Here is a 24,058-nt window from a genome sequence, read left to right as displayed (position 1 = left end):
TACCATGTGTGCAGACATCTTTGGTTGATTTTGTGTGTAGCTATTTGCTAAATGGTATCACAGTAGACCTTAACTACTATTAACCTCACTGCTGCCACTTTCAGCTATGAAATCACATTTCTCAATATTTTTCCTCCTTAACACATTGGTTACTACAAAGATAAAAATAGGCTGCAGGTTTCATCTCTTCTCTCCTAGAGAAAGCATATGCAGCATACCCTATCAAACTACACTTGCCCCCTCCTTGCTCCTAGAGTTTCTGTCTCCCCTTTCTAGCATCAGTGCTGGATTACCCAGTCGGCTCACTGGGCACCAGCAAATCAGGGCACCCTTGTCTCCAAAGAAAAAGGAGAATTGAAAATAACATGGAGATATTTGATGTTTCCCTAAAGATAGTAAGTTTCTGTGCCCAATTCTAACCCGTGGGCTTTTCCCCCACACGTCCAACAATTCTCTGACAGCAGCTGGGTGTCCTACAATTCAAACCACAAGTTAAGGGCTCAGTCCTACAAGGCTACCCTCCATTTCAGATACCAATAGCAAGTCCACGTTGTTACCTGTGCTTCTGACTGAATGGCTATAAATCTGAGGTTCCCAGGACCACCTTCTTGGGTTCAATTAATTTGCTAGAGGGGCCCACAGAACTCAAGAAGTAGATTTACTCACTAGATTACCAGTTTATTATAAAAGGATATAACCCAGGAACCACCAGAGAGAAGAGATGTATAGGGCAAGGTATGGGGAAAGGGCTCGGAGCTTCCATGCCCTCCAAGCGCGCCACTCTCCAAATCTCCACTTGTTCACCAACCCGGAGCTGTCCAAACCCCGTCCTTTCTTGGGTTCTTATGGTGGCTTCATTATGTACACATGATTGATTAAATCATTGGCCACTGGTGATTGAACTCCATCTCCAGCCCCTCTTCCCTCCTCAGAGGCCAAGGGGTGGGACTGCAATTTCCAACCTGCAGAGCCGCCATCCTTAGGTGCTTTCCAAAAGCTACATCATTAACATAACCAAAGACATCCCAGACACAGGGACAAAGACCAAATAGATATTTATCATAAATCATAACATCACAGATAGTATCAAAGCAACCATTACGAGAAAAAGCAAACCTTTCTTGGGCTTCCTTATCTTATGGTTTAGAACTGTTTTTGCTTTCATTTCCACATAAGAGTTAGGCACTATTTCCTTTTCTATTGATTGAGTGTTAAGTCCCTAAAACACAGAGCCTTAGGCAATGATCAAAAATTGGTTTGGGAAGTGGAAGCCCAGGTCAGTGAAGGTAAGGACAACAAAAAGAGAAGTGAGACGAATATGTGATGCAACGCAATGCCTGAGTTATCACCCTGGCCACTGCTTCACAAAGAGCCTTGAAAAGACAGCAGGTCACTCAGCAGCTTTATTTGCTTGGCATATGAGTTGAAAAGGACGGCAGAAATTATCTTGTTTATATGCTTTATTTTATAGAGGAGGACACCCAGTTTATTTCCTGTGAAAACAACAAACAATGTAAAATATATTCCATTTATAGCACATTAAACTGCAGCCCTAGTGGCACCTTTGTCTTCTCCCACTCATCCTATACATCCATTGTCACCAGTCCTGCGTCTCCTTCTTCACTTCGAATCTCATTGCCCAGTTCTTCATCTTCATGGTTCTCTCACCAGAATGATTAAAATATTCCCTAAAGAATATTTTATCACTCTGTCTCCATCCCCCTTCCTCCTCCCGCCTCAAACTACCTTCTGAAAAAACAGCTCTGATCTCATCACCCTTCAGTATGATGATATGCCTTCAGTGACTCCTGATGCCTACAGCAGTACTGATCGAACTTGATCTTGTGTCAGCATCCCTGAAGGCCTCAATAAAACGCAGGTTGTCTTCTAAGACCCAACCCTAGAGTTTCTCACCCATTGGGTGTGGAGTTGGGCCCAAGAATCTGCATTTCTAACAAGTTTCCAAGTGATGCTCATGGTACTGGTCTGGGACCATTGGCCTAGAAAATAAAGTTCAAACCCCACATCACAGCCATCAGGGATTTCTCATTCTACTTTGCTTACCACATGTCCCCTCCTCTCCACAAAGCCCCTGTGGTCCAGTCACACCAGACTACCAGCTCTTCCAAACCACAGTCTATGCTTTTATTCTTCTGGCCTTTGTACCACATGTTCTCTCTCTGGATGTCCCTCCATTTCGTCCTGCTCTTAGAAATCTCCTACTCATCATTCAAGGTGTTAGTCAAATGCCACTAACTATAGGAACTTTCCTCCAGTCGTCTCCATATTATGAATCACTTGTTTCCCTGTGTTCCTAATACTTTATACATATTTCTATTAATGCAGATGTGCTATCAAAATCCACTTACCCTGCTTTCTGCCTTGGAGTGCTGCTGGGCCCTGACCTCTAGGTATTGCATTGACTCCATTCTCATGCTCTCTGATTGCTGTTGGGTTCAGCAATGCGAGGTTCCAGCAAGAGATGGGAAGGTAGGAGGAGAGAGAGATTGGGGGATTTATTCCCCCTGTTGTCTCCCAAACTCAGCCACATCTCCTCTCGAATAGCTCTCTCCTATATGTATGGCTCTTATCAGGCTCAGTCCATGACCCCTCCCTTGCCCCTTCAGCCTAGATGATAAGGGGAGAGTGGGGCTGCTTCACCATTTCGTACTGATTTCCCTTAACCCTTTGCCCACACCTATCTAGGTAATTCCTTTATTAACCTCTCTTCAATTACCCATTTTGAGTATACTATCTATATCCTGCCAGGACCTTCCATGACACACCAGGTAAATGTGTATTTGTCTGTTTTTCGCATCGCTTCTGTTCCTTCCACCCCCATCTCAGACAGAAGGGATTGTGTCTAATTCATCTTTATAATCTTAATGCATTGCCAGGCATATCAAGGGCCTTCAATACAAGTTGGTTGAATTAAATTAATGTCTTGTCAGGCTAGACCTGATTCCAGCCCTGTCTTAGGAGGCATGAAAAGACCCCAGTGTATTTTTCTGAAGATATATGTGTAGGGAAAGTGGGATGGGGTAGGAATGGGATGCCCAGCAGAAACGGGAACTAATATTGATATATATATATTTTTTTTTTTTAATGCCAGGCACTCTAGAGACTTTATCTGATTTAATCCTCATGATAGTATCATGAAGTAGTTATGGCTATGCCCATTGTACAGATGCAATTGACTGAGGTTACACAAGTGATGAATTAAAGAGCCCAGGACTCTGACCCAGAATTTGTCTGACAGGAAGGTTTCTCTCAAAAGGGAGACATAATCTTGAGGCAGCTGTTTCCTCTCTGAAGACTGAATACTGCTGTCGAAGCGTTTCACAGAAAAGAAAGCGAAAGAGAATCTCGGGACAAACTTTTTGAGCGGAGCGGGCTGGCAGTGGGGACAGAAGAGCAGAGCTGAGGATGGCGGCGCACAGCCCGCCGCTGCTGATCTGAGAGTCCTGGTGCCCTGGGGCCCCGAACCGCCCCCCCCCGCCCCCCCCCCCCCCCCCCCGAGGAACTTGGGCACCAAGCGGCAGGTGTACTTCCAGAGCGCGAGGAGATCGAAGAGATCCGGAGGCTGGGAGCGTGAGGTCCGCCCGCCCGGAGCCGGGCAGCCCAACCCGCTTCCTGGCGTTCTTCCTCCAGGAGGATGGTGAGGGGCGCAGGGGCAGGGGTGAGGAGGGGGCGACAGGATGCCCTCCAGGAGCCGGGCGCACGCGCGGCCCTGCAGCTGGGGTGGCGCAGGGACCCCACGTCCCTCCGAAGGCTTTCTTCTAGGAGGCAGTTACCACCTGACTTGTCCCGGAAGGGAGTGGAGTGCCGGGCACCTTTGTCCTTTCCCCTCACATTTTAAAAGTTGCTTGTAAATTAGGGAGATTCGTCTTTTATCTGTGATATTTCTTATGGATATTTCCTTTCAGTTTGTCATTCGTCTTTTTTTTTTTTTTTTTTAAAGATTGGCACCTGAGCTAACAACTGTTGCCAATCTTCTTTTTTCTTTCTTTTTTCTTTCTACTTTTTCTCCCCAAATCCCCCCAGTTCATAGTTGTATATTTTGGTTGTGGGTCCTCCTAGTTGTGACACTTGGGACGCCGCCTCTACGTGGCCTGGTGAGTGGTGCCAGGTTCCTGCCTAGGATCCGAACCAGCGAAACCCTGGGTTGCCGCAGCGGAGCCCTCGAACTTAACCACTGGGCCACCAGGCTGGCCCCTATCATTTGTCTTTTGAGTTTGCTTATGGTGGCTTTTTTTCCCCCATGCAAACGTTTTCTATTTTTATGTAGTGAAATTTATCAGTCTTTTGTTTTTTTGCATCTGGACTATCTGGACTTCTGGCCGCATTTTAAGAGCTTTCCCCTTCACCCAGGTTATAGTTGCCCATACTTTTTTCTCTTTGCTAATGCTTTATTTTTTACATGTAAGTCTCTGATACATTTAGAGTTTATTCCTGTGTTTGGTCTGAGGAATAGACCTAATTTTATCTTTTTTTTCCAAATGGGTATCCACATTTTTATCTCTGGTAAGACTTAATAAATTCCAACACCATTTATTAAGATTATCGCTGCCTCCGTAACTTGAGATACCACCTTTATACTAGATTTTTAGATGTAGTTTGGCTATTTCTGGAACTTGTGTTCTATTCAATTGACCTGTTTATTCATCTGTTTTGGAGGGGCTCTGTCATACGTTTTAATGTCAGGGCCCCCTACATAGCTCCTCCTTCTCAGTGATTTCCTAGTCATTCTTGTGTGCTTGTCTTGCCTTATGAACCTTGAGTTTCAGTTCTGATTTATGATGAGTGTCCAAAAACAGCTGATTGGGATTTTTATTGGGACTGCATTAAACTTATAAATTATAGAGAGCTGACACCTTGAGACGATGTTGAGATGTTCTAACCAAGAACAAAGGATGCCATTTCATTTGCTCGTCTACTTTGTGTCTTTAAAGAGTATTTTATAGTTTTCTTACATAGAACATTACTTTTTGTTTGTTTCTAAATATTTTATCATTTTTCTTGCTATTGTAAACAAGGTTTTCTTATTCACTCAATCTTCTAACTAATTATTTGTGCGTATGAATGCTATTGACTTTTCTTTTCATTTTTAAAATTAAAGTATAATTTACATACAGCAAATCCCTACTTCTTAGTGTACAGTTCTATGAGTTTTGACAAATGTATACAACCATGTAACAATCATAAGATATAAAGATATAAAAGAGTTTCATCACCCCCCCCCCAATTACCACCAGTCCTTTTGTGGTCAACCTCTTCACTCAAGGTGAGCCCCTGGCCAACACTGGTCAGATCTTGGTCCCTGTAGTTCCAGAATGTCATATAGGTGGAACCACACAGTACATAGTCTTTGAGCCTTGCTTCTTTCACTCAGCATAATGTAGCTGAGATTCATCCATTTAGTTGCAGGTATTATGAATTTTCTGTTGCTTTCTAATTTAATTCTATACTGGTTAGAGAACATATTTCTTATTGTTTGAATCTTTTAAAATTTATATTTTGAGATTTGTTTTCTGGACAGAATATGGTCTATCTTGATAAATTCCCATGCACACCTAAAAACACAATGTGTTCTGTTGTTGTTGCATGGAGTATTCATCCATGTTGCTTAGAGCAAGTGGTTGATAATATTGTGTGATGACTCCTATCCATACTGATTTTATGTCTAGTTGTTCTATCAGTTATTGAGAAGGGATGCCGAAATCTCCAAATATAATTGTCGATTTATTTTTCCTTGGAATTCTATCAATTTTACCTTCATGTATTTTGAAGCTCTGTTATTAGGTGTATAAATGTTTAGGGATTGTTATTTCTCCTTGATGAATCTTTTCGTTCGTCAGGATAAAATGACATTTTTATCTTTGTTAATACTTGCACTGAAATCTACCAGTCTTCTTTCTTTTTAACTTTTAAAAATTGTGATAAAATACACATAACAAAATTTACCATCTTAACCATTTTTAAGTGTACAGTTTAATAGTGTTAAGAATATTCCCATTGTTGTGCAGCCAATCTCTGGAACTTTTTATCTTGCAAAACTAAATTAGTATCTCTCTTTTTCTGACTGGCTTATTTCACTTAGCATAATGTCTTCAAGGTTCATCCATGTTGTAGCATGTGTCAGAATTTCCTTCCTTTTTAAGGGTGAATAATATTCCATTGTATATATATACCACATTTTTAAAATCTATTTATCTGTCAGTGGACACTTGTGTGGCTTCTATCTTATGGCTACTGTGAATAATGCAGCAATGAATATGAGTGTACAAATATGTCTTTGAGATGCTATGTGCAATTTTTTGGATATATGTCCAAAAGTCATATTGATGGGTCATATGGTAATCCTATTTTTAGTTTTTTAGAGCAGCTGCACCACTTTACATTCCCACAAACAGTACATAAGGGTTCCAATTTCTCCACATCCTCACCAACACTTGTTATTTTCTTTCTTTCTTTCTTTCTTTTAATAGGAGCCATCCTAATGGGTGTGAGGTGATATCTCATTATGGTTTTGATTTGCGTTTCCCTAATGATCAGAGATGTTGAGCATCTTTTCATGTGTTTATTGGTTATTTGAATATCTTCTTTGCAGAAATGTTTATACAAGTCCTTTGCTCATTTTTCAATCAGGTTGTTTTGTTTTTGTTGCTGTTGTTGAATTGTAGGAGTTCTTTATGTATTCTGGATATTAACCCCTTATCAGATATATGATTTGCAAATATTTTCTCCCATTCTGTAGGTTGACTTTTTACTCTATATATTTACTGTTTCCTTGCTATGCAGAAGTTTTAAACTTTGAGGTAGTCCAGTCCGACTTTTCTGTTCTTGTTTTTGTTGCCTGTGATTTTGGTGTCATATACAATAAATCATTGCCAGGTTCAGTGTCATGAAACTTTTTCTTTTGTTCCACTGATCTATATGTCTGTATGCCAGTATCATATTGTTTTGATTACGGTAGCTTTATAATATGTTCTGAAGTCAGGAAGTGTAAGGCCTCCAGCCTTTTTTTTCTTTATCAAGATTGTTTTGACTATTTGTGATTAAAAGGAATTTTTAAAACAAGGAAAACATTATTTTATATTTACTCATGTACTCACTCTTTTCATCTGGCATCATTTTCCTTCTTCCTGAAGAACTTCATTTAACATTTCTTATAGTGCAAGTCTTCTTGTGATGTTTTTTCAGCTTTTGTGTGTCTGAAAGGGTTTTTATTTTACATTTATTTTCGAAAGATGTTTTGTAAGTTGACAGCAAAGATGTTGCTTCCCTGTCTTCTGGCTTCCATTGTTTCTGACAAGAAGTCTCCTGTCATTCTTATACTTTGTCTTTCTGTGTATAATTTTCTCTGTATTTTTAAGATTTTTTTTCCTTATCACTGGTTTTAAGCAACTTATGAAGTGTCTGGGTGTAGCATTCTTCATGTCTATTGTGCTTGGAGTTCATTGTGCATCTTGGATCCATGGGAATATAGTTTTCATCAAATTTGAAAAAAATATTGGCCATTACTTCATCAAATATTTTCTTCTGTCCCCTTCTCTTGTTCTTTCATTCATGTATGTTATTCAACTTGTCACACAGCTCACTGATTCTCCACTCATTATTTTCTCAGTCTTTTCTCTCTGTCTTTCATTTTGTGTAGTTACTATTTTTATGTCTCAAAGTCAACTAATCTTTTCTTTCTGCAGTATATAATTATCCTTTTAATCCCACTCAGTGTATTTTTGACCTAAAACATTGTATTTCTCCTCTCTAGAAATTTGATTTGGTTCTCCTTTATATTAAGTCTCTGCTAAATACACTCTTGTTTTCCTCTACCTTCTTGAAAGTATGCAATATTGTTATAATAATTGTTTTAATAGCCCTGTCTACCAATTCTATCATTTCTGGGTTAGTTTCAAATTATTTATTTTTTTTTCCATATTATGCATCATATGTTGCTTCTTCTTAGTCTGGGAATTTTTGGTTGGATGCCAAACATATGCATTGTGCCTTGTTGAGTCCTAGATATTCTTGTACTTTAAAACATATTTTTGAGATTTTTATCTGGGTCACAGTTAAGTTACCTGAAAACAGTTTGATCCTTTTGAGGCTTATTTTTAAGCTTTGTTAGGCAGGAGCAGGGTAGCCTTTAATCTACAGCTAATTTTTCCACCACTGAGGCAAAACACTTCTGAATTATTTACCCTATATCTAAAACTTCTCATGAGGTTTTCTTCTGTGGCTGTTGGGAACAGGCACTTTTCCCAGCTCTTTTGGAGCTGAAGGCTCCGGGAAGAGCCTCTGTAGACCTCTGGAGATCTTTGTGCATCTCTTTCCTCTCCCATATTCTGACTTGCAATTTCTGGTCATTTTGGCCTCCTCAGAGTGCTGAGTCTGTCTCCTCAACTCAGTGAGGCTACCAGGCTTCCCCTACGTTTCTCCTTCCTGCACTATGGCTTGGAACCTCTCTCCTTATGGTAAGCCTGGAAGGGAGCAATTGTTGGGCTCACCTCATCTGATCACTGTGCCATATTGCCTGTTTCCAAACATCTGCAGAAGCATTGCTTCATATCTTTTATCCAGTTTTTTAGTTGTTTAAGGTGTGATAGTAAATCGGTTACTCCATATTGGCCTAAACGGATGTCCTAGAGCTATCAATCTTTGTGTGCTCATTTTATGTCTTGCTACTAGCTGAATTTTTTAATTTTTATTATTTATTTTTATTATTTTTTATTATTATTTTATTTATTTTTAATATTTTTATTATTTATTTTAGGATTTTCCAAGTAGACATTGTTACCTTCAGATGAAGATAGTCTTGTTTCATCTTTTTCTAATCTACACTCTTATTTTTTGTCAGATCTGTTTGCATTAGTTAGCATGTCCCGAACAATGTCAGGTGGTATTGTAGGTTGTCACCATAGTTGTCTTGTTCCTGACCTTAATGGGAATGCCTGCAGGGTTTCCCTAAGTAAGTTGCTGACTTTAGGACTGAGGTATAGATATTCTACTATGTTAAGGAAATAGATCAATCCGTTTCTATTTTTTCAGGAGATTTTGTTAGGAGTGTGTGTGAATTTTGTCCAATGCTTTTTCAGCAGATATGGAGATACTCACATTGTTTTGCTCAGACCTACAGTGAATTATATTAATAGATTTTCCAATGTTGTTCCATCCTTGATTTGCTTGACTTTCATGTAACTCATATTCTAGTGCATTAAACACTGATACTTCTAAAGCTGCCTTTGGCGTGCTGAATTGCACTTTTCATGAATCGTCTGATGGAAGACTATTTTGATTTGTCACATGGAAGCAATAACCTGCCATCCCCTGTTCTGTTCGTAGAATTTTAGACAATTTACTGCCCTGGCTGAGAGGGCCCTATGCTCCATTGTATTAATCTATCAACCTGCATTTCTTGAGTTTCTGCTGTGTTGCAGATATCTTTTTATTTTTATTATTGCTTTAGTTTTTTATGTGAATCTATTTAGATTGATATCTCTAGATCTTCTGTTTTGCTTCATTAGTTGAAAATTTTTCACCTTAATACAATTAGTCAAATAAATATAGAACTTTTATTCTAACGCTTTTGGAGTGTTTAATGTTAACATTTCTAACCCCCAGGGGTTAATATTATTGTAGACAGGTATTGATTGTGAGGTATGAATTGATATCTAATTTTCTTCATAATTGAGACTCCCCTTCGCAACAATATTTATTAAGTTATGATTCATGTCTCCACTCTCTTAGTCCTCTTCCTTCTTCATATCTTAAACTTTTTGATAGGTTAAGGCTTATTTATGGAATTTCTGTCTTACTTCTTGTCAGATTATCTATTCTTAATTCAGAACAATTTAGTGTTATACTTATTACTTAAAGATGCATTTTTTTTTTTTTTAGAAAAAATAGAGTTTATTTTTTAGAGCAGTTTTAAGTTCATGGAAAAATGGAGCAAAGGATACAGAATTCCCGTATACCTCCCCATACACAACCTCCCCAATGTCAACATCCCACGCCAGAATGTTACGTTTCTTATAACTGGTGAACCTACACTGATAACTTTATTATCCCTCAAAGTGCGTAGCTTACAATAGAGTTCACTCTTGGTGTTGTACATTCTGTGGGTTTTGATAAATATTTAATGGCATATATCCACCACTATAATATCATACAGAATAAGTTTCACTGCCCTAAAAATCCTCTGTGCTCTGCTGTTCATCCCTCCCTCTCCTCTAATCGCTGGCAACCACTGATCTTTTGACTGTCTCCATAGTTTCACCTTTTCCAGGTGTTACACAGTTGGAATCACACTACAGCCTTTTCAGATTGGCTTATTTCACTTAGTAATATACATTTAAGGTTCTTCTATGTCTTTTCATGGCTTGGTAGCTCATTTCTTTTTAGGATAATAATATTCCATTGTCTGGATGTACTGCAGTTTATTTATGCATTCACCTATTGTAGAACATTTTAGTGGCTTCCAAGTTTTGGCATTTATAAATAAAGCTGCTATAAACATCCAGGTACAGTTTTTTGTGTGGACATCAGTTTTCAACTCCTTTCAGTAGCTTCCAAAGTGTGTGATTGCTGGATTGTATGGGACGAATATGATTAATTTTACAAGAAACTACCAAACTGTCTTCCAAAGTGACTGTGCCATTTTCATCCCACCAGCAATGAATGAGAGCTCCTGTTGCTTCAAATCCTTGTCAGCATTTGGTGTTGTCAGTGTTCTAGATTTTCACCATTCTAATAGGTGTGTAGTGGTATCTCATTGTTGTTTTAATTTGCAACTCTCTAATGACATATGATGTTGAGCATCTTTTCATATGCTTATCTGACATCTCTATATCTTCTTTGCTGATTTTTTGATCAAGTTGTTTGTTTTCTTACTGTTGAATTTTAAGTGTTCTTTATATATTTTGGATAACAGTCCTTTATCAAGTATGTCACTCCCAAATATTTTCTTCCAGTCTGTGGAAAGATGCATTTTAAAGTGTAGCATGCCAAGTCTCTCATGATTTCCTTCGGTATTGTTTTGTTTTTTAAAATTCATTTTATCAAATTTGATAATTTACCATGTTGGTATCTTAGTTGGGCTTAAATTAAGATATTTTATTGATATATCTATAATTTAACTTGGAGATTATTATAATCATAATGTATTTCTGCAAGGTCAGAGAATATCTGCTCAGACTTCATTTTTGCCATTGAAATTCGGCGGTGCTCTTAGTACGCCCTACATATTCCCTAGGAACTGCTTTATTGAGTCTTATTCTTTGGTAACAGCTTTGTTGAGATATAATTTACATGCCATAAAATTTACTCTTTAAAAGTGTACAACTCAGTGGGCTTTAGTATATTCACAGTGCTCACCACTATCTATTTTTAGAAATTTTCATCACTCCCAAAGAAATCCCATATCCCTTTGCAGTCACTCCCCTTCGTTGTCTCCCCACCAAGCCTGGTAACCACTAATATACTTTCTGTCTTTATGAATTTGTGTATTCTAGGCATTTCATATAAATGGAATCATATATGTGTGGTCTTTTGCAACTGGCTTCTTTCACTTAGCATGTTTTCAAGGTTCATTCATGTTGTAGAATATATCAGAACTTTGTTACTTTTTATTGCCAAATAGTCTTCCAATGTATGGGTATACCCATTTTACTTTTCTGTTCATCAAGTGATGGACATTTGGGTTGTTTCCACTTTTTGACTATTGCGAATAATGCTGCTACAAACATTTTTTGTCTCAGCTCAAGCTGCTATAACAAACACCATAGCCTGAATGGCTTAAACAACAACCTTCATTTCTCACAATTCTGCAGGCTGGAAGTCTAAGGTCAGGATGCCAGCATGATCGGGTTTTTGGTGAGGGCCTTCTTCCTGATTGGCAGATGACCCTCTTTTGCTATTTTCTCACCTGGCTCTGTTCTCTTCATCTTTTAAGGGCACTGATCTCATCTTGGGAGCTCTACCCTTATGACCTCATCTAAACCTAGTTACCTCTCATCTGACCCCACCTCCAGATACCATCACATTGAGAATTAGGGCTTTAAAATATATGAATTTTGGGGGGACATTTTGTCCATAGAATTTTTGTACAAGTTTTTGTGTAGACATATGTTTCATGTCTTTTGGGTGTAGACCTTCCCGGAAGTGAAATTTCTGGCTCATACGGTAGCTCTAACTTTTTTGAGGTACTGCAAAACTTTTCCCCAGTGGTTGTATCATTTTATATTCTAACTGGCAATGTATGAGGGTTCCATTTTCTCCACAGTCTGGCCAACACTTGTTATTGTCTGTCGTTTTTTTTATTTTAGTTATCTTAGTGGGTACGAAGTGGTATCTCATTATGATTTTGATTTGCATTTTCTTAATGACTAGTGATTTTGAGCATCTTTTTGTGTCCTTTTATGTCCTATATATGTCTACTTTGGAGAAACATCTTTTCAAATCCTTTACCTATTTGTAAATCGGGTTATTTGTTTTTATTGTTGAGTAGTAAAAGTTGTTTAATATTCTAGATACAAGTCCCCTATCATTTAAATGATTTGCAAATATTTTCTCCCATTCTATAGTTGTCATCTCACTTTTTTAATGGCATTGCTGATTTTTTTAAATTTTTGCAATATATTGCTGTATTATTTGTAAAGAATGACTGTTTTTGATTTCCTTTCCATTTCTATGTTTATCCTCATTTCTTTTCCTCACTTTATTTTGATGACCAGGAAGAGTTCTAAATAATACATCGAATAGAAGTGGTGACAGAACATATATCTGATTTTTGGTTTATTTTGTTTTATACTACTTCTAAGGAGAGTGACTGTTGTGTTTCTTCGCTGTGAATACTGTTGATTTCTGAGTTCAGAATAAGCCTGTTTATAATGGTAAGGGGAAAATCCCTTTATTTCTCTTTCAAGGATTAAAAACAATGAAAACTGGAAGTAAGAGTCTCTATTCTGCCAAGAATGTCTAACCATACCAAATCTTCTTTGTGACTATGTAACATTTTGTATTTTAGTTATCTCTGTAGATTGCCCTTTCATTATGCAGTAACAGAAACTTCTTTCTTTTCAGTAACAAATTGTGGTTCTATTAATTTGTGTTGGTGGATGAGCACCATCATTGCATGCCATGTTTTTACTTTTTTCCCTGTAGTTTCATCAGTAAATTTGACTTTAAAAGTATAATGTTTAATTACTTAATCGTTTAATCAAAGAGTTACTATTTTCTTTTTTTTTAATAAGGAAATGAGTGAATTCTATCTTCTTCCAAAGTATTTAAGACATCAGAAAGTAATATGAAAGCCAAAGCTTGTCAAATCTCAAATCAGATATAAAAACTAACATCTCGAGTGTTTCTGTCTCTCTAAAAATTGCGAAGTCCGAAGACCTCAGTACAAAAGTAATATTTTTCAGAAGAGTGGATAAAATAGATGACATGGAAGTGGATGAAATAGATGAATTTTCGAAAGATCCTTCACAAGCCTCCCTTTTGGTGCATTTCACAATATCCAAGACACTATGACTGAGAATGTGCTGTCCTTGTTTGTGGAATCAATTAGCGGCCTGTCAGAAGCCAATGGCAACTTCAGGGTGGAAGTAATACCCAATATTAAAATTGCTGGCTTCATTTTTCTCAAAAATATTGGTAAGACGGACAATAGTTTTTAATCCTTCATTTGCAAATTGTAGTTGTATCTTATTTTGAGATTCCAGGTATCCCTCAATGGGTCTTCTTTAAAAGTTGTGCTCTTTCTAACTCTCAGTAAGAGAATCGTGTGGGAATCTATGTATTATTACTCCTGGTGCTGCTAATAACTAACATTTATCAAGTGCTTGCTCTCTGTCAAGTATTCTGCTAAGTTTTTACTTACTTTGTGTCTTAACATATAGCACCATGACATAGGCACTATTATTATCTCCCATTTTACAAATGAATAAATCTGGGCTTAGAGAGGATTAAATTACTTGCTCACAGTCACACAGCTAGTAAGTGTTTGAGTCATAATTCCAAATCAGACATTCTGATTTCTGAGTGTATTTTCTTAACCACTGTGTATGTGCCCTCAAATCTCCAAAGAGTTTTATTAGTAATTGGACCTTATTTTTATGATAATGGCATGTACAAATAGAGACCAAGATATGGTGAAGTTAGTAGGGGGAATGAAGTGAAATAAGATTTAGCAAAGATTATTATATTACAACCATTATTACCATTATCAGCTTACAAAGTGGCTGTACACACTTGATTTCATTTGGAGAGGTAACTGTTGATCCATGCTCCCAAAATGATCACAAATGGAGGTCACTGTTAAAGATAGCTGTGCGCCCAGGGTAGGCAATGTGGGATAGTGGGAAGCTGACACTGTGAAATATAACTTTACATAGAAATTTTGCATCTAAATTTTAAATCCTAGTTATAGTCTCAAAGTCAACTTCCTTTGTAAAATCTGTTTTCTTCCAATATGAAATGAAATTACAGTACCAATAAACTGGTTTTCATTTGTAGATGTCAGGATATTCGTTACTGTTTGTCACAGACACCACAAAATTCAGCAACTTCAGATTTTTCCAAGACTTCTGGAACTGACAAGAACCATTAAGATTGAGAATCTGCCACCTCATGTTGATAATAATTATGTAACAATTGTCTTTGGAAACCCCCAAAATGGAGAAGGAGTAACCAATGTCTAGTATTTCCTGGAAGAGTGTTCAGCCCCGGTTGAGTTTTCTGACTACAAAGGTAATTAATTTCTCTTCTTTCTTCCTGTTTAAGGTTATTATTAACCATTTCATGCATGACTGACGTTAGATTAGGGGCCACTCAGGTGATTAGGAAATCCATCAAAGCCACCACATTCTTACTGGGATAGGCTATGAATTAACTCAAGGCTTTGAACAGGTCTCTGTGGAGATCTAGCTAAAAGAATTTGTTTTTTAGCAGTAATAAAAAAAACTAACAACAAAAAACTTCCTTTGACCTCCCATTTCCCTGTGCCATGTTAAATGGTCATACTTCACCTGCACATCCCCTCCCAGCTGTGATCCATAAGAAGAGGTGGTGAAGCCAAAAAGTATCTCTGAAACTATAGGTGGGGATGGAAGACTGGAGGGGAAAGAGAGTGCGGTCAAGAGGAGAGAAGCAGGTATTAGGATCTTCCTCATGGAGCTTCAGTGGCAACCAGTCAGGTGGAAAAGCCAAAAATTGAGACGCTATCTAGAAAGAAAAGGAGCTTACATTTCAGTAGTGATTTAAGAAGCTAATAGTCGTGGCACTAGACTGAAATGATACCTGATTCTTAGTATAGCAATGAATTGATACCACTGGGTATTTTTAATTGGTACCTTGTGAGAAGACTTAGTTTAGGACTGGTATCCCTCACTTAGCGACTTCTGCATTTAAAACTGTCTAATTCTTAGGACTGAAACCAGCCTTCCCAACTTTCCGAATTTGAAGGCCCCGTGTCTCTCACACACTTCTCATCTAGTTCTTAATGCTACTGTTGACATCTAGAGAGCCTTTATAAAAAAAAAACAGTTAGACATTGTTATACTCTAGAAAATGGCTAATGGTTAAGCATATTCAATCTTTCCGGAGATAACGTGCAAGTTGGGCCGACTCAGAGCCTCAATCTGCACTCCAGCAATTAGTGAACTAAAGAAACCAAGAGAGGAGGCAGGGTGATATAAAGTGCAGTGCAGCATTTTATAAACTTTTTTTTTAACAACAACACATCATTAAAAAAAATATATAGATAGATATATAATATCCGAACCCATCTTATATGAAAATGAAGGTGTTTGTAGCAATTTTGGAGAATGTTTTGTTGCAACATGTGCATTTCTCATTAAGGAACTGATGCACTCTATTTTCTATTCTATTTTAACATATATATATGCATATTTATAATTTTCCATTAAGACCCTTAAAATTCGTACCCCTGGCGTAGTGGTTAGAGGTTGACTTTCAGCAATGACTTTGCCAGAAAGGGTTAGGAGGTAGGGGTTTTAGTCTTATCCCCACTCTCTCCATCAGCCTGCCTCTTCAAGTCATGCTGAAGAAGCATACAATCTGTATTAGTTTTCTATTGCTGCATACCAAATGACCCCAAAGTTTAGTGGCTTTACGTAACAAAATTTGTCCTCTTATACTTTTGTGGGTCAGGAATTTGGGAACAGCTTAGCTGGGTGATTCTAACTCAGGATCTCTCATGAGTTTGCTATCAAGATGTTGGTTGGGGCTGCAGTCATCACAAGTCTTGACAGGGGCTGGAGAGTCTGCTTCTAAGCTCACTCACATGGCTGCTGCCAGAGACCTCAGTTCCTTGCTATGAGGGCATCTCCACTGGGGGTTCATGACATGGCAGTGGCTTCTCCTATAGTGAGTTATCTGAGGAAGGGAAGGAAGGAAAGCTGTAGTGATGTTTGTAACCTAGCCTCAGAAGTGACATGGCATCACTTCTGCCATCTTCTGTTGGTCGCACAGACCAATCTTGATACAATATGGAAGAAGACTATACAAAGGTGTGATTACCAGGAAGTAGGGATCATTGGGCGCCATCTTACTTGCACAGTCAAGAAAATACAGCTTTAAGACAATCTCCCTTCATCACCCCCTACTTCTGGCCAGATTGTCACACCTAAGCCCTCTGTATAGAAATTCTGGAGCACCACTGACCTTTAGAGTCCCAAAGGCATATATCCAAAATCTTCTAGAGTATACTAGCTGGATAGCAATAGCAAAGTTACTTTCTGATTCTCTGTTTCCTCATTTAAAAAGTGAAGATAAAATCTATCTCACGGGGTCATTGTGAAGATTAAATTAAATGGGGTAATATTTGTAAAATATCTGACACACAACAGGTATTCACTAAATAAAGCTCTTACAATTATCAAATTAGGCAAAAATGGAAAACACAAGTTACTAATTTGATTCGAAATAATAGATATGAATTGCATTTTAGATGGTGGTATGTCTCAGCAGATGCAGAGATAAACTGCCATTATTAAATGAGATTTAAATAGTTCAGTGTCCTTTGTTTTGGTGTTGTTATCACCTCTGACATAAGAGTACTGGAATAAACTATTTCTACTGGGTAAAATGTATTTGAAAATAGGTTAGCGAATTCAATTAAGAAAAATATGCCTCCCACCCCACCACAAAAAAACCCAAAAACCACAAAACAGTTTCTCTAGAAGTAAAATCAGACCACTAAGTGATGGCCCATCTTCTGCTTCCTGGGAACTCACCATCTCATTGACCCATTCCACCTTAGGATGGTTCTAATTATTTTTTAAAATTTAGCTTTACATTAAGCCCAAATATGTTTTACTGTAGTTCTACCCATTAGTCCTTGTTCTTCCACTTAAAGTTGTAGAAGTCAATCCTTTTATTATGAGACAGCTCTTCAGTGCTTGCTTGGCAGCTCATCTACTAACATTGGAACAATACAGGGAAGATTAGTGTGGCCCCTGTGCAAGGACGACACGTATGTTCCTGAAGCGTTCCATATTTTTATCACAAGAAAAAAATTTTGTAACTATGGATGGTGATGGATTCTAGACTTATTGTGGTGATCAATTTACAATATATACAAATATTGAATCATTATGTTGTACACCTGAAACTAATATAATGTTGTTTGTCAATTATGCCTTAATAAAAAACAGAATTAAAAAAATTGGAGAGAAAAAAGATAATGAAGGAGTTACGAAAACTGCAGCAGTTGTCAGGATCCTTAGGAACGCTGAAGGCCCGTGGGCATTCAGTGACTCAGACAGGTCTTTACCTCAAGAGACCAGTGCTGCCCTTGCTGGCTTAACAACATCATCTCAGTTTTTGGATCTTCAAAGATCACCAGATTGGTGTTTACCACATCTAGATCAAAATCTGAAGATAAAAGTGATTTTAACCTGGGGAAAACTGAACGAGCTCTGTAGAAGATTTATAGTTAAATAATACTTATACCAAGATCAAACTTGCCCTACCCAAGCAGGTGTCAATCTCACAGGCATTGATTGATCAGGAGCAGGGGTCAGAAAACTTTAGCCTGTGGGCCGAATCCAGCCCGTCATCTGTTTTTGTAAATAAAATTTTATTGGAACACACACAGACACACACACAAACACACAAGGTTGCCCTTTAAATGTTTAAGGGCAACTATTATGTCCCGTTCCCTGCATCCCACCCCACTCGTTACTCTACCTCTGCAAGTTAAACAGACTCAGTTCCTTTTGTATATCTTCACGTGACATGGTTTTGAGTCCTTTCACAACCTCAGTTTCTTGCTTCTGAACATGTCTAGTTTTCATAATCCCTTTGCAAAGTTTGGCGCCTTGAACTAAACACAATACCCCAGGCGTTGCCTGTTTTTACCAATGAAAAGTAGCATAGGGTTATTATTCATCAAACACATTTGTGTTACTATGTTTCTATAGTTAGAGTCCCAAATCATTATTACGTTTTTTTAAAGCAGCTTTGGTTTTCCAGAAAAATTCAGCAGAAAGTCAAGGGAATTCTCCTATGCCCCCTGCCCCTGAGACAGTTTTCCCTAATATTAACTTCTTGCATTAGTGTTGTGCATTTGTTACAATTGATGAAAAATATTGATATATTATTATTAACTAAAGTTAATTACATTAGAATTCACTGTTTTGTGGTTCTATGGGTTTTGACAAATGCACAATGTCATGTGTCCACAATTACGGTTTCATACAGAATAATTTCAGTGCCCTAAAAATTCCCTATGTTCCACTTATTCATCCCTCCCTCCCTCCTCCAAACCCCTGGCAACCACTGATCTTTTCCTGTCTCCGTAGTTTTGCCTTTCCCAGCATGTCTTAGAGTTGGAATCACACAATTTGTGGCCTTTCAGCCTGACTCTTTCACTTAGCAATATGCATTGAAGTTTCCTCCATGTCTTTTCATGGCTTGATAGTTCATTTCTTTGTATCTCTGAATAGTATTCTACTTTATGGAAGTACCACAGTTTATTTATCCATTCACCTATTGAAGGACATCTTGGTTGCTTCCAAGTTGACAATTATGAATAAAGTTATATTGCTGCTATTAACATTCCTGTGCAGGTTGTGTGTAGATTTAAGTTCGAAGTTCATTTGGGTAAATACCAAGGAGCATGCATGCTGAGTCCTATGGTAAGAGCATATTTAATTTTGTAGGAAACCTCCAAACCATCTTCCAAAGCGGCTATACCATTCTGCATTCCTGCTAGCAATGAATGGGAACTCTTGTTGCTCCATGTCCTTGCCAGAGTTTGGTGACCTTTTTTTTTCTTAAACACAGCTACATCGCTGTTGATTTGTACTGAGTTGACTGTCAACCAAAATCCCTTAGATGCTTTTACTCAATTTAGTTGCTAAGCCATGTTCTCTTTCTCTCTAACTTGTGCAGTTTTTCTTTGCATTTCCTTTGGTGCTCTTCCTTTCCTTTGGTGCTTCTCGCAGATCTCTGGGGTCTCTTGTATTTATTAGGTGCACTCATAATTCAACCGCTGTATTTATTACTGTTAAGGACTCACATTTACAACCTCCTCCAGACGATTTCCTTTGGGAGACTGAAGGTCTGGAGCCTGGAGGTTCTAGGCAACTGACATTCATCTCCCAACCAGGATGGCCCATAGATGGTAACTAACCACCAGGAAGGTGCAAGAACCCAGCTCCTTTGCCTCAAGGTTGGGACAACACTGTGATGCAATTTATATATTCCAGGGCTCCTTGTAGGGTCAGGAAGAGGCCAGGCTTAACCTAAAACCACATTCTGTATCTTCATCTCTCACTTCCTACAGGTTTCTCCTGAGGGCACAACTGTAATAAATCACTTGCACGTGAATCGCCATCTCAGGCTCTGCGTCTAGGGAATCTGACCTAATTTTATGACTTCTTTTGATTACAGCACACACTTGTTTTTAACATTTTTGACTGTTGTAACTATTCCTTTTTGTAATGGTATTGGCTTTACTTCTAGTAGGTTATTTCAAATTGCTTAAGCATTATTGTTTCTATTTATTGTATCTCTGAGGGCTAGATTTTTTCAAGGAAAAAAGTTACCTTTCCAATATTATAATAGATGTCAATGTGAAAATGGGATTAACTTTTAAAAACTTCACTGCAAAGTAAACATGAATGGAACAGATCTATTCTGTTAGGTGAGGATTAGCCCTATTGCATTCATGAATGTCACATCTTTCATTGAGCTGCTTGACAGTGGTACCATTTGAGGTAGAGACACTGTATTTCAGAGTCTTATTAGTATCAGGATTTCTTTTGGTGCCAAAGATTTTGTCTGAATGATATCTCCCTTTCATTTTTTATTTTTTAGTGGTAGACACCTGCTTGGCCAAAAAGTTTGTCTTCAACGAAAGGTCCATCTCTGTGTTTCCATATTATATGTCTTTGGGCATAGCCTTGCATGGAAAGAAGACAGCCTGAGACAGTTGCCAGCACCTTCCTGGTGGTCCTGGATCCTCTCATATGAAAGCTCTTGCAGAGAAAGCATCACCTGATTGGAATGACAAATTTTAAAAGGGGAAAGTGTCACTGTGAGATAAGATGGCCCCAGGTCACCTGTAAGGGGCTGGAGGTAACACTCAGGTCTGCAGCCACCTAACTCACTTAAGGAGCAAAAGTCAATGTCATCAAGACCTGGAAAGAAGATGTTTCTAAAACATTCTCCCGTATCATGTCTAAATGTCAAGTCACCAAATAAAATGTGAAGCCAGTGGTATGAGAGGACATAAAAATAGCATAGAGAATGATAGGATTTTGATTGAGTCTGGTATATTCAAGGAGATGGTCATAATAATAGGTTGTTTGCAGGATGCAAAAAGAATTGTAAGAAAATTAAAGACATCAACTAAAACATTGAAAAGAAAAAACACAATTTGACAGAGAATGTGGCGATTCTTCAGGAAGCTTTTCTAGTCTTCACTTCAGTGTTTTGAAAGAGTCTACACACATGGAATTCTCAGAGTGGGAGGTCATTGATAACGCTTTCACGAAACATACCAGACTGCATGCAGGAGACTGTAAAGCGAAGAATGAAGTCCCTGAGCAATGAAAAGGGCCGCTCCAAGAGCCATTCCCAGTCCTTCTGGAGTTTTCTGTTTGTTACAGAAAGCAGAGTGTGGAAAATTCTCTAAGACTATTTTAAGCAGAGAAAATTCTTATCCTTTTTGAGCTAGACCAGGCTTGCAAATACCCTTCATTTCATGGGTTTCCTCTGATCAAATCATGGTTGTTGACTAGAGCTCTGTGTTGAGAAAGATCCTGAGACTGTATCTGGGTTGATTGAGAAAGAGTGCTGATACCAATTATATTGTCTGTCAGAGATGCAGGGGGCAGCAGTGGAAGGGTGACACAGGCCATGTTTTTACCATTCATAAGTGTGAGAACGTTGTCAGGTAGATGGACTCCTCTTCCTTGACTCTGTGAAGAGCAGATTAAAGTACTGTGTCCTTTATTAGCTAGTAGTTTGGCTCTGAGCAAGTGGCTTCATCCCTTTGCACACTGGTTTCCTTGTCAGGAGAATGAAGTTTCTGAACTGGATGATCTGTGATGACCCTTCAAATTCTAAAATTCTGTGACTGATGAATACTCAAACCACCAGTGCATTCTTGTGGAGGACTGAGGGGTGTGTCTTAGTTTGGGTTCCCCGAGAAGAGGACTGAAACAGGATTCAAGTGCAAGTGATTCAGTAGGAAAGTAAAGGACACTGATAGGGTGTGTTATCAAATCAGTTACCACTTAATCCCATTGGGGAAACTCAGAGCAAGTCCCATCTGGGAGGCAAGGTTGCTGGAGTACTTTTACACCAACTCCTGTCAATGGTTGGATGAGGGCTTGGGCAGTTGGAAGGATGGCTTAATTTACCTGCACTTCCTCTTGGCTGCACAGACAAACAAAGCAGGCTTTGGCACTCCAGCAAGCCCTCAGGCAAGAATTACAGTTGTAAATATGACCGGGCATCCTTAAATAGTAAGAGCCAGGGATATGGACAGGATATGCAAGGCTAGGATTCTTGGGGGGGAATGAGTCAAAGAGCTCACCGACATTTGGGGTATTAAATACAATTGAGACTCAAATGTGATAATAAATTGTTTGCTTTTGAATCATGGGTTGAGTTAGATAAGTCTGTGAAATCTAATGGTTATTTTCTCTTTGGATACCTATGAGGAAAGTCCTCAGATAGCATTGCCTGGTAATGCTTTTTCCTGTTTTCTCAACAGTCAGGAGACCAAGGCAACAGGAAAGATCACCTTTCAAACATAAATGTTATAGCCTCAACCCAAACCAAAGAAGGTCTGAACCTTGTGTTGATACGTGGGGATGTTTTATGTCTCACGGTAAGTGGTGCTATTTAGTAAATCCACCAGGGAAAAATGGGATCTAACTGGTAGTGTGATTTAAGGTCAAAGATTAAGATCATCTAAATTTGCGAAGTTAAATCCACCTGAGGATTTAACTCATGCAGGGCTGTATTTACTATCCCCTACATTTATTCATGTGTACTCATAGGAAGAGATCCAAGTTTAACCACAAACCAGGGTGTGCAAATCCACCCCTTTTATTTCTCTGTAGCCTATTTTGACCTACTTTCAACCCAGTTCTGTTTTTCTCTCTTGTTCCCATTAGCATTAATGGGGAAGACATATGTACGTCACATTGTAATATCACCCTTCACAAAAACACCCTGTTGCTCCTGCCTGAGCACTTTCCCAGACAGAGGCACAATGAGGAGGGAGAAAGGTCACAGTACAGGTACTACATGCTCAGCCAGGATCTTGCCTGCCTCTCCCCTCCTACCACTTCCTTTTCCTTGGAATCACCAGTTAGCAGGAGATGCAGGCCCTATATCCCATCCCTATTGACATCCATGACACTGAATATTGGCTGCACGTCAGAATCATCTGGGAACTTTTAAAAATGTGGAAGCCCAGGCCCCATCCCTAGAGATCCTGATTTTAATTGGTCAGGTCTGTGGTCTAGCTATCAGTAGTTTTTGAAGGTGTTCTAGGTGATTCTAATATGCAGCTAGGGCTGAGAATTACTGATTTGGATTGTTCTTCAGAATTCTATAGCACCCACCATTTTGACACTTGATATTTACCTTCAGAGGGCACACAATCCAGACTAATAGACAGAGAACCCTTCTGAGAAATTTGGAGACTCATGGATTATGAGCCACTGGAAATATTCTTTGCTTTTGTTGCAGCTACTGAGATGGCAGAGGAGAGACAAGCCAGCCGCTTTCTTCATGTTCTCTAGAGTAAATAGAGTCCTTAGACTTTTAGAGATGGGTTCAGGACCTTGTCCTCAGATCTGCAGGTTGAGAAGTTGAATCTTATCATTTACCCAGACTTGATCTGACTCACACTAATCAAACTCAAGAGACCTGGTTATAAAACTGGAATTGTAGTTATTTAATGTGCAATGAGAATGATCATTGCCATGGAACCAGGAATAGTGAGATCCACATGAGTCACTGTGATGAGATTGCTTAGTGAGTACAATCAGACCAGAAAAGACCTGGATGACACAAAAGACAGTGAGTTTCTCTTTCAGTCTAGGAGGGGGTATAGAGTAGTGGTGACACAGACCAACTCTAAAAGCCAGTTCTGGCAGGGATCAAATACCACTCTACCACTGACCAGCCATTGATCTTGGTCCACATCCCCTTTATACCTCAGTGTCCTTGTCTATAAATATGGATGATGACAATATTAGGATTGTTTTGAGCATCTTCATGGTACATGGTAAAAATGAAAGCTATCATCATCATCCACTCACAATGGACCACTTTAAATTTTACCTTACCCAACCAGTACTACAATTTAATTGAGATAAACATTACTCACCCTCATCTCATAGATCAGGAAACCAAAGTCTTTCCACTGCATAGTCTGCTAAATTGATTATTAAACTCTTGCCAACTCAGGTCAGGTGCCTATTCTCACCATTGGATGGTACTGTGTAAACTTTGGACTGTGTAACCTCTTTAACTCTTTCTTCTCTGAGTTGCTTTTCCCATCCAATTC

The 24,058-nt window shown here is 38.6% G+C and overlaps 1 protein-coding gene and 1 non-coding gene across 8 annotated transcripts in view; both read left to right on the top strand.

Moving 5' to 3' along the window:
- The first annotated feature begins 3,341 nt into the window (after nt 1-3,341).
- The window catches only part of LOC103544231 (protein mono-ADP-ribosyltransferase PARP15), a 55,671-nt gene continuing 34,954 nt past the window's right edge, over nt 3,342-24,058 (top strand). For 2 of the 7 annotated variants that reach the window (XM_070583767.1, XM_070583765.1), the window contains exons 1-4: nt 3,467-3,658; nt 13,251-13,653; nt 14,515-14,748; nt 22,250-22,366. In XM_070583767.1, coding sequence (XP_070439868.1) covers nt 14,692-14,748; nt 22,250-22,366 — 174 coding nt within the window. In that variant the 5' untranslated portion in view covers nt 3,467-3,658; nt 13,251-13,653; nt 14,515-14,691. Of the gene's footprint in view, nt 3,659-13,250; nt 13,654-14,514; nt 14,749-20,343; nt 21,744-22,249; nt 22,367-24,058 lie in introns of all 7 variants that reach the window. The other 5 variants (XM_070583769.1, XM_070583770.1, XM_070583764.1 and 2 more) reach the window with 5 other exon arrangements.
- On the top strand, nt 17,417-17,522 carry LOC139077136 (U6 spliceosomal RNA). The gene has a single exon (XR_011529479.1). It is a non-coding gene; the product is annotated as a U6 spliceosomal RNA (small nuclear RNA).

The sequence above is a fragment of the Equus przewalskii genome, chromosome 18 (assembly GCF_037783145.1).
Source record: "Equus przewalskii isolate Varuska chromosome 18, EquPr2, whole genome shotgun sequence".
In the NCBI taxonomy this organism is placed as follows: Eukaryota; Metazoa; Chordata; class Mammalia; order Perissodactyla; family Equidae; genus Equus; species Equus przewalskii.
Note: the sequence above shows the minus strand (reverse complement) of the source record. Positions and strands in the feature narration are given on the sequence as shown.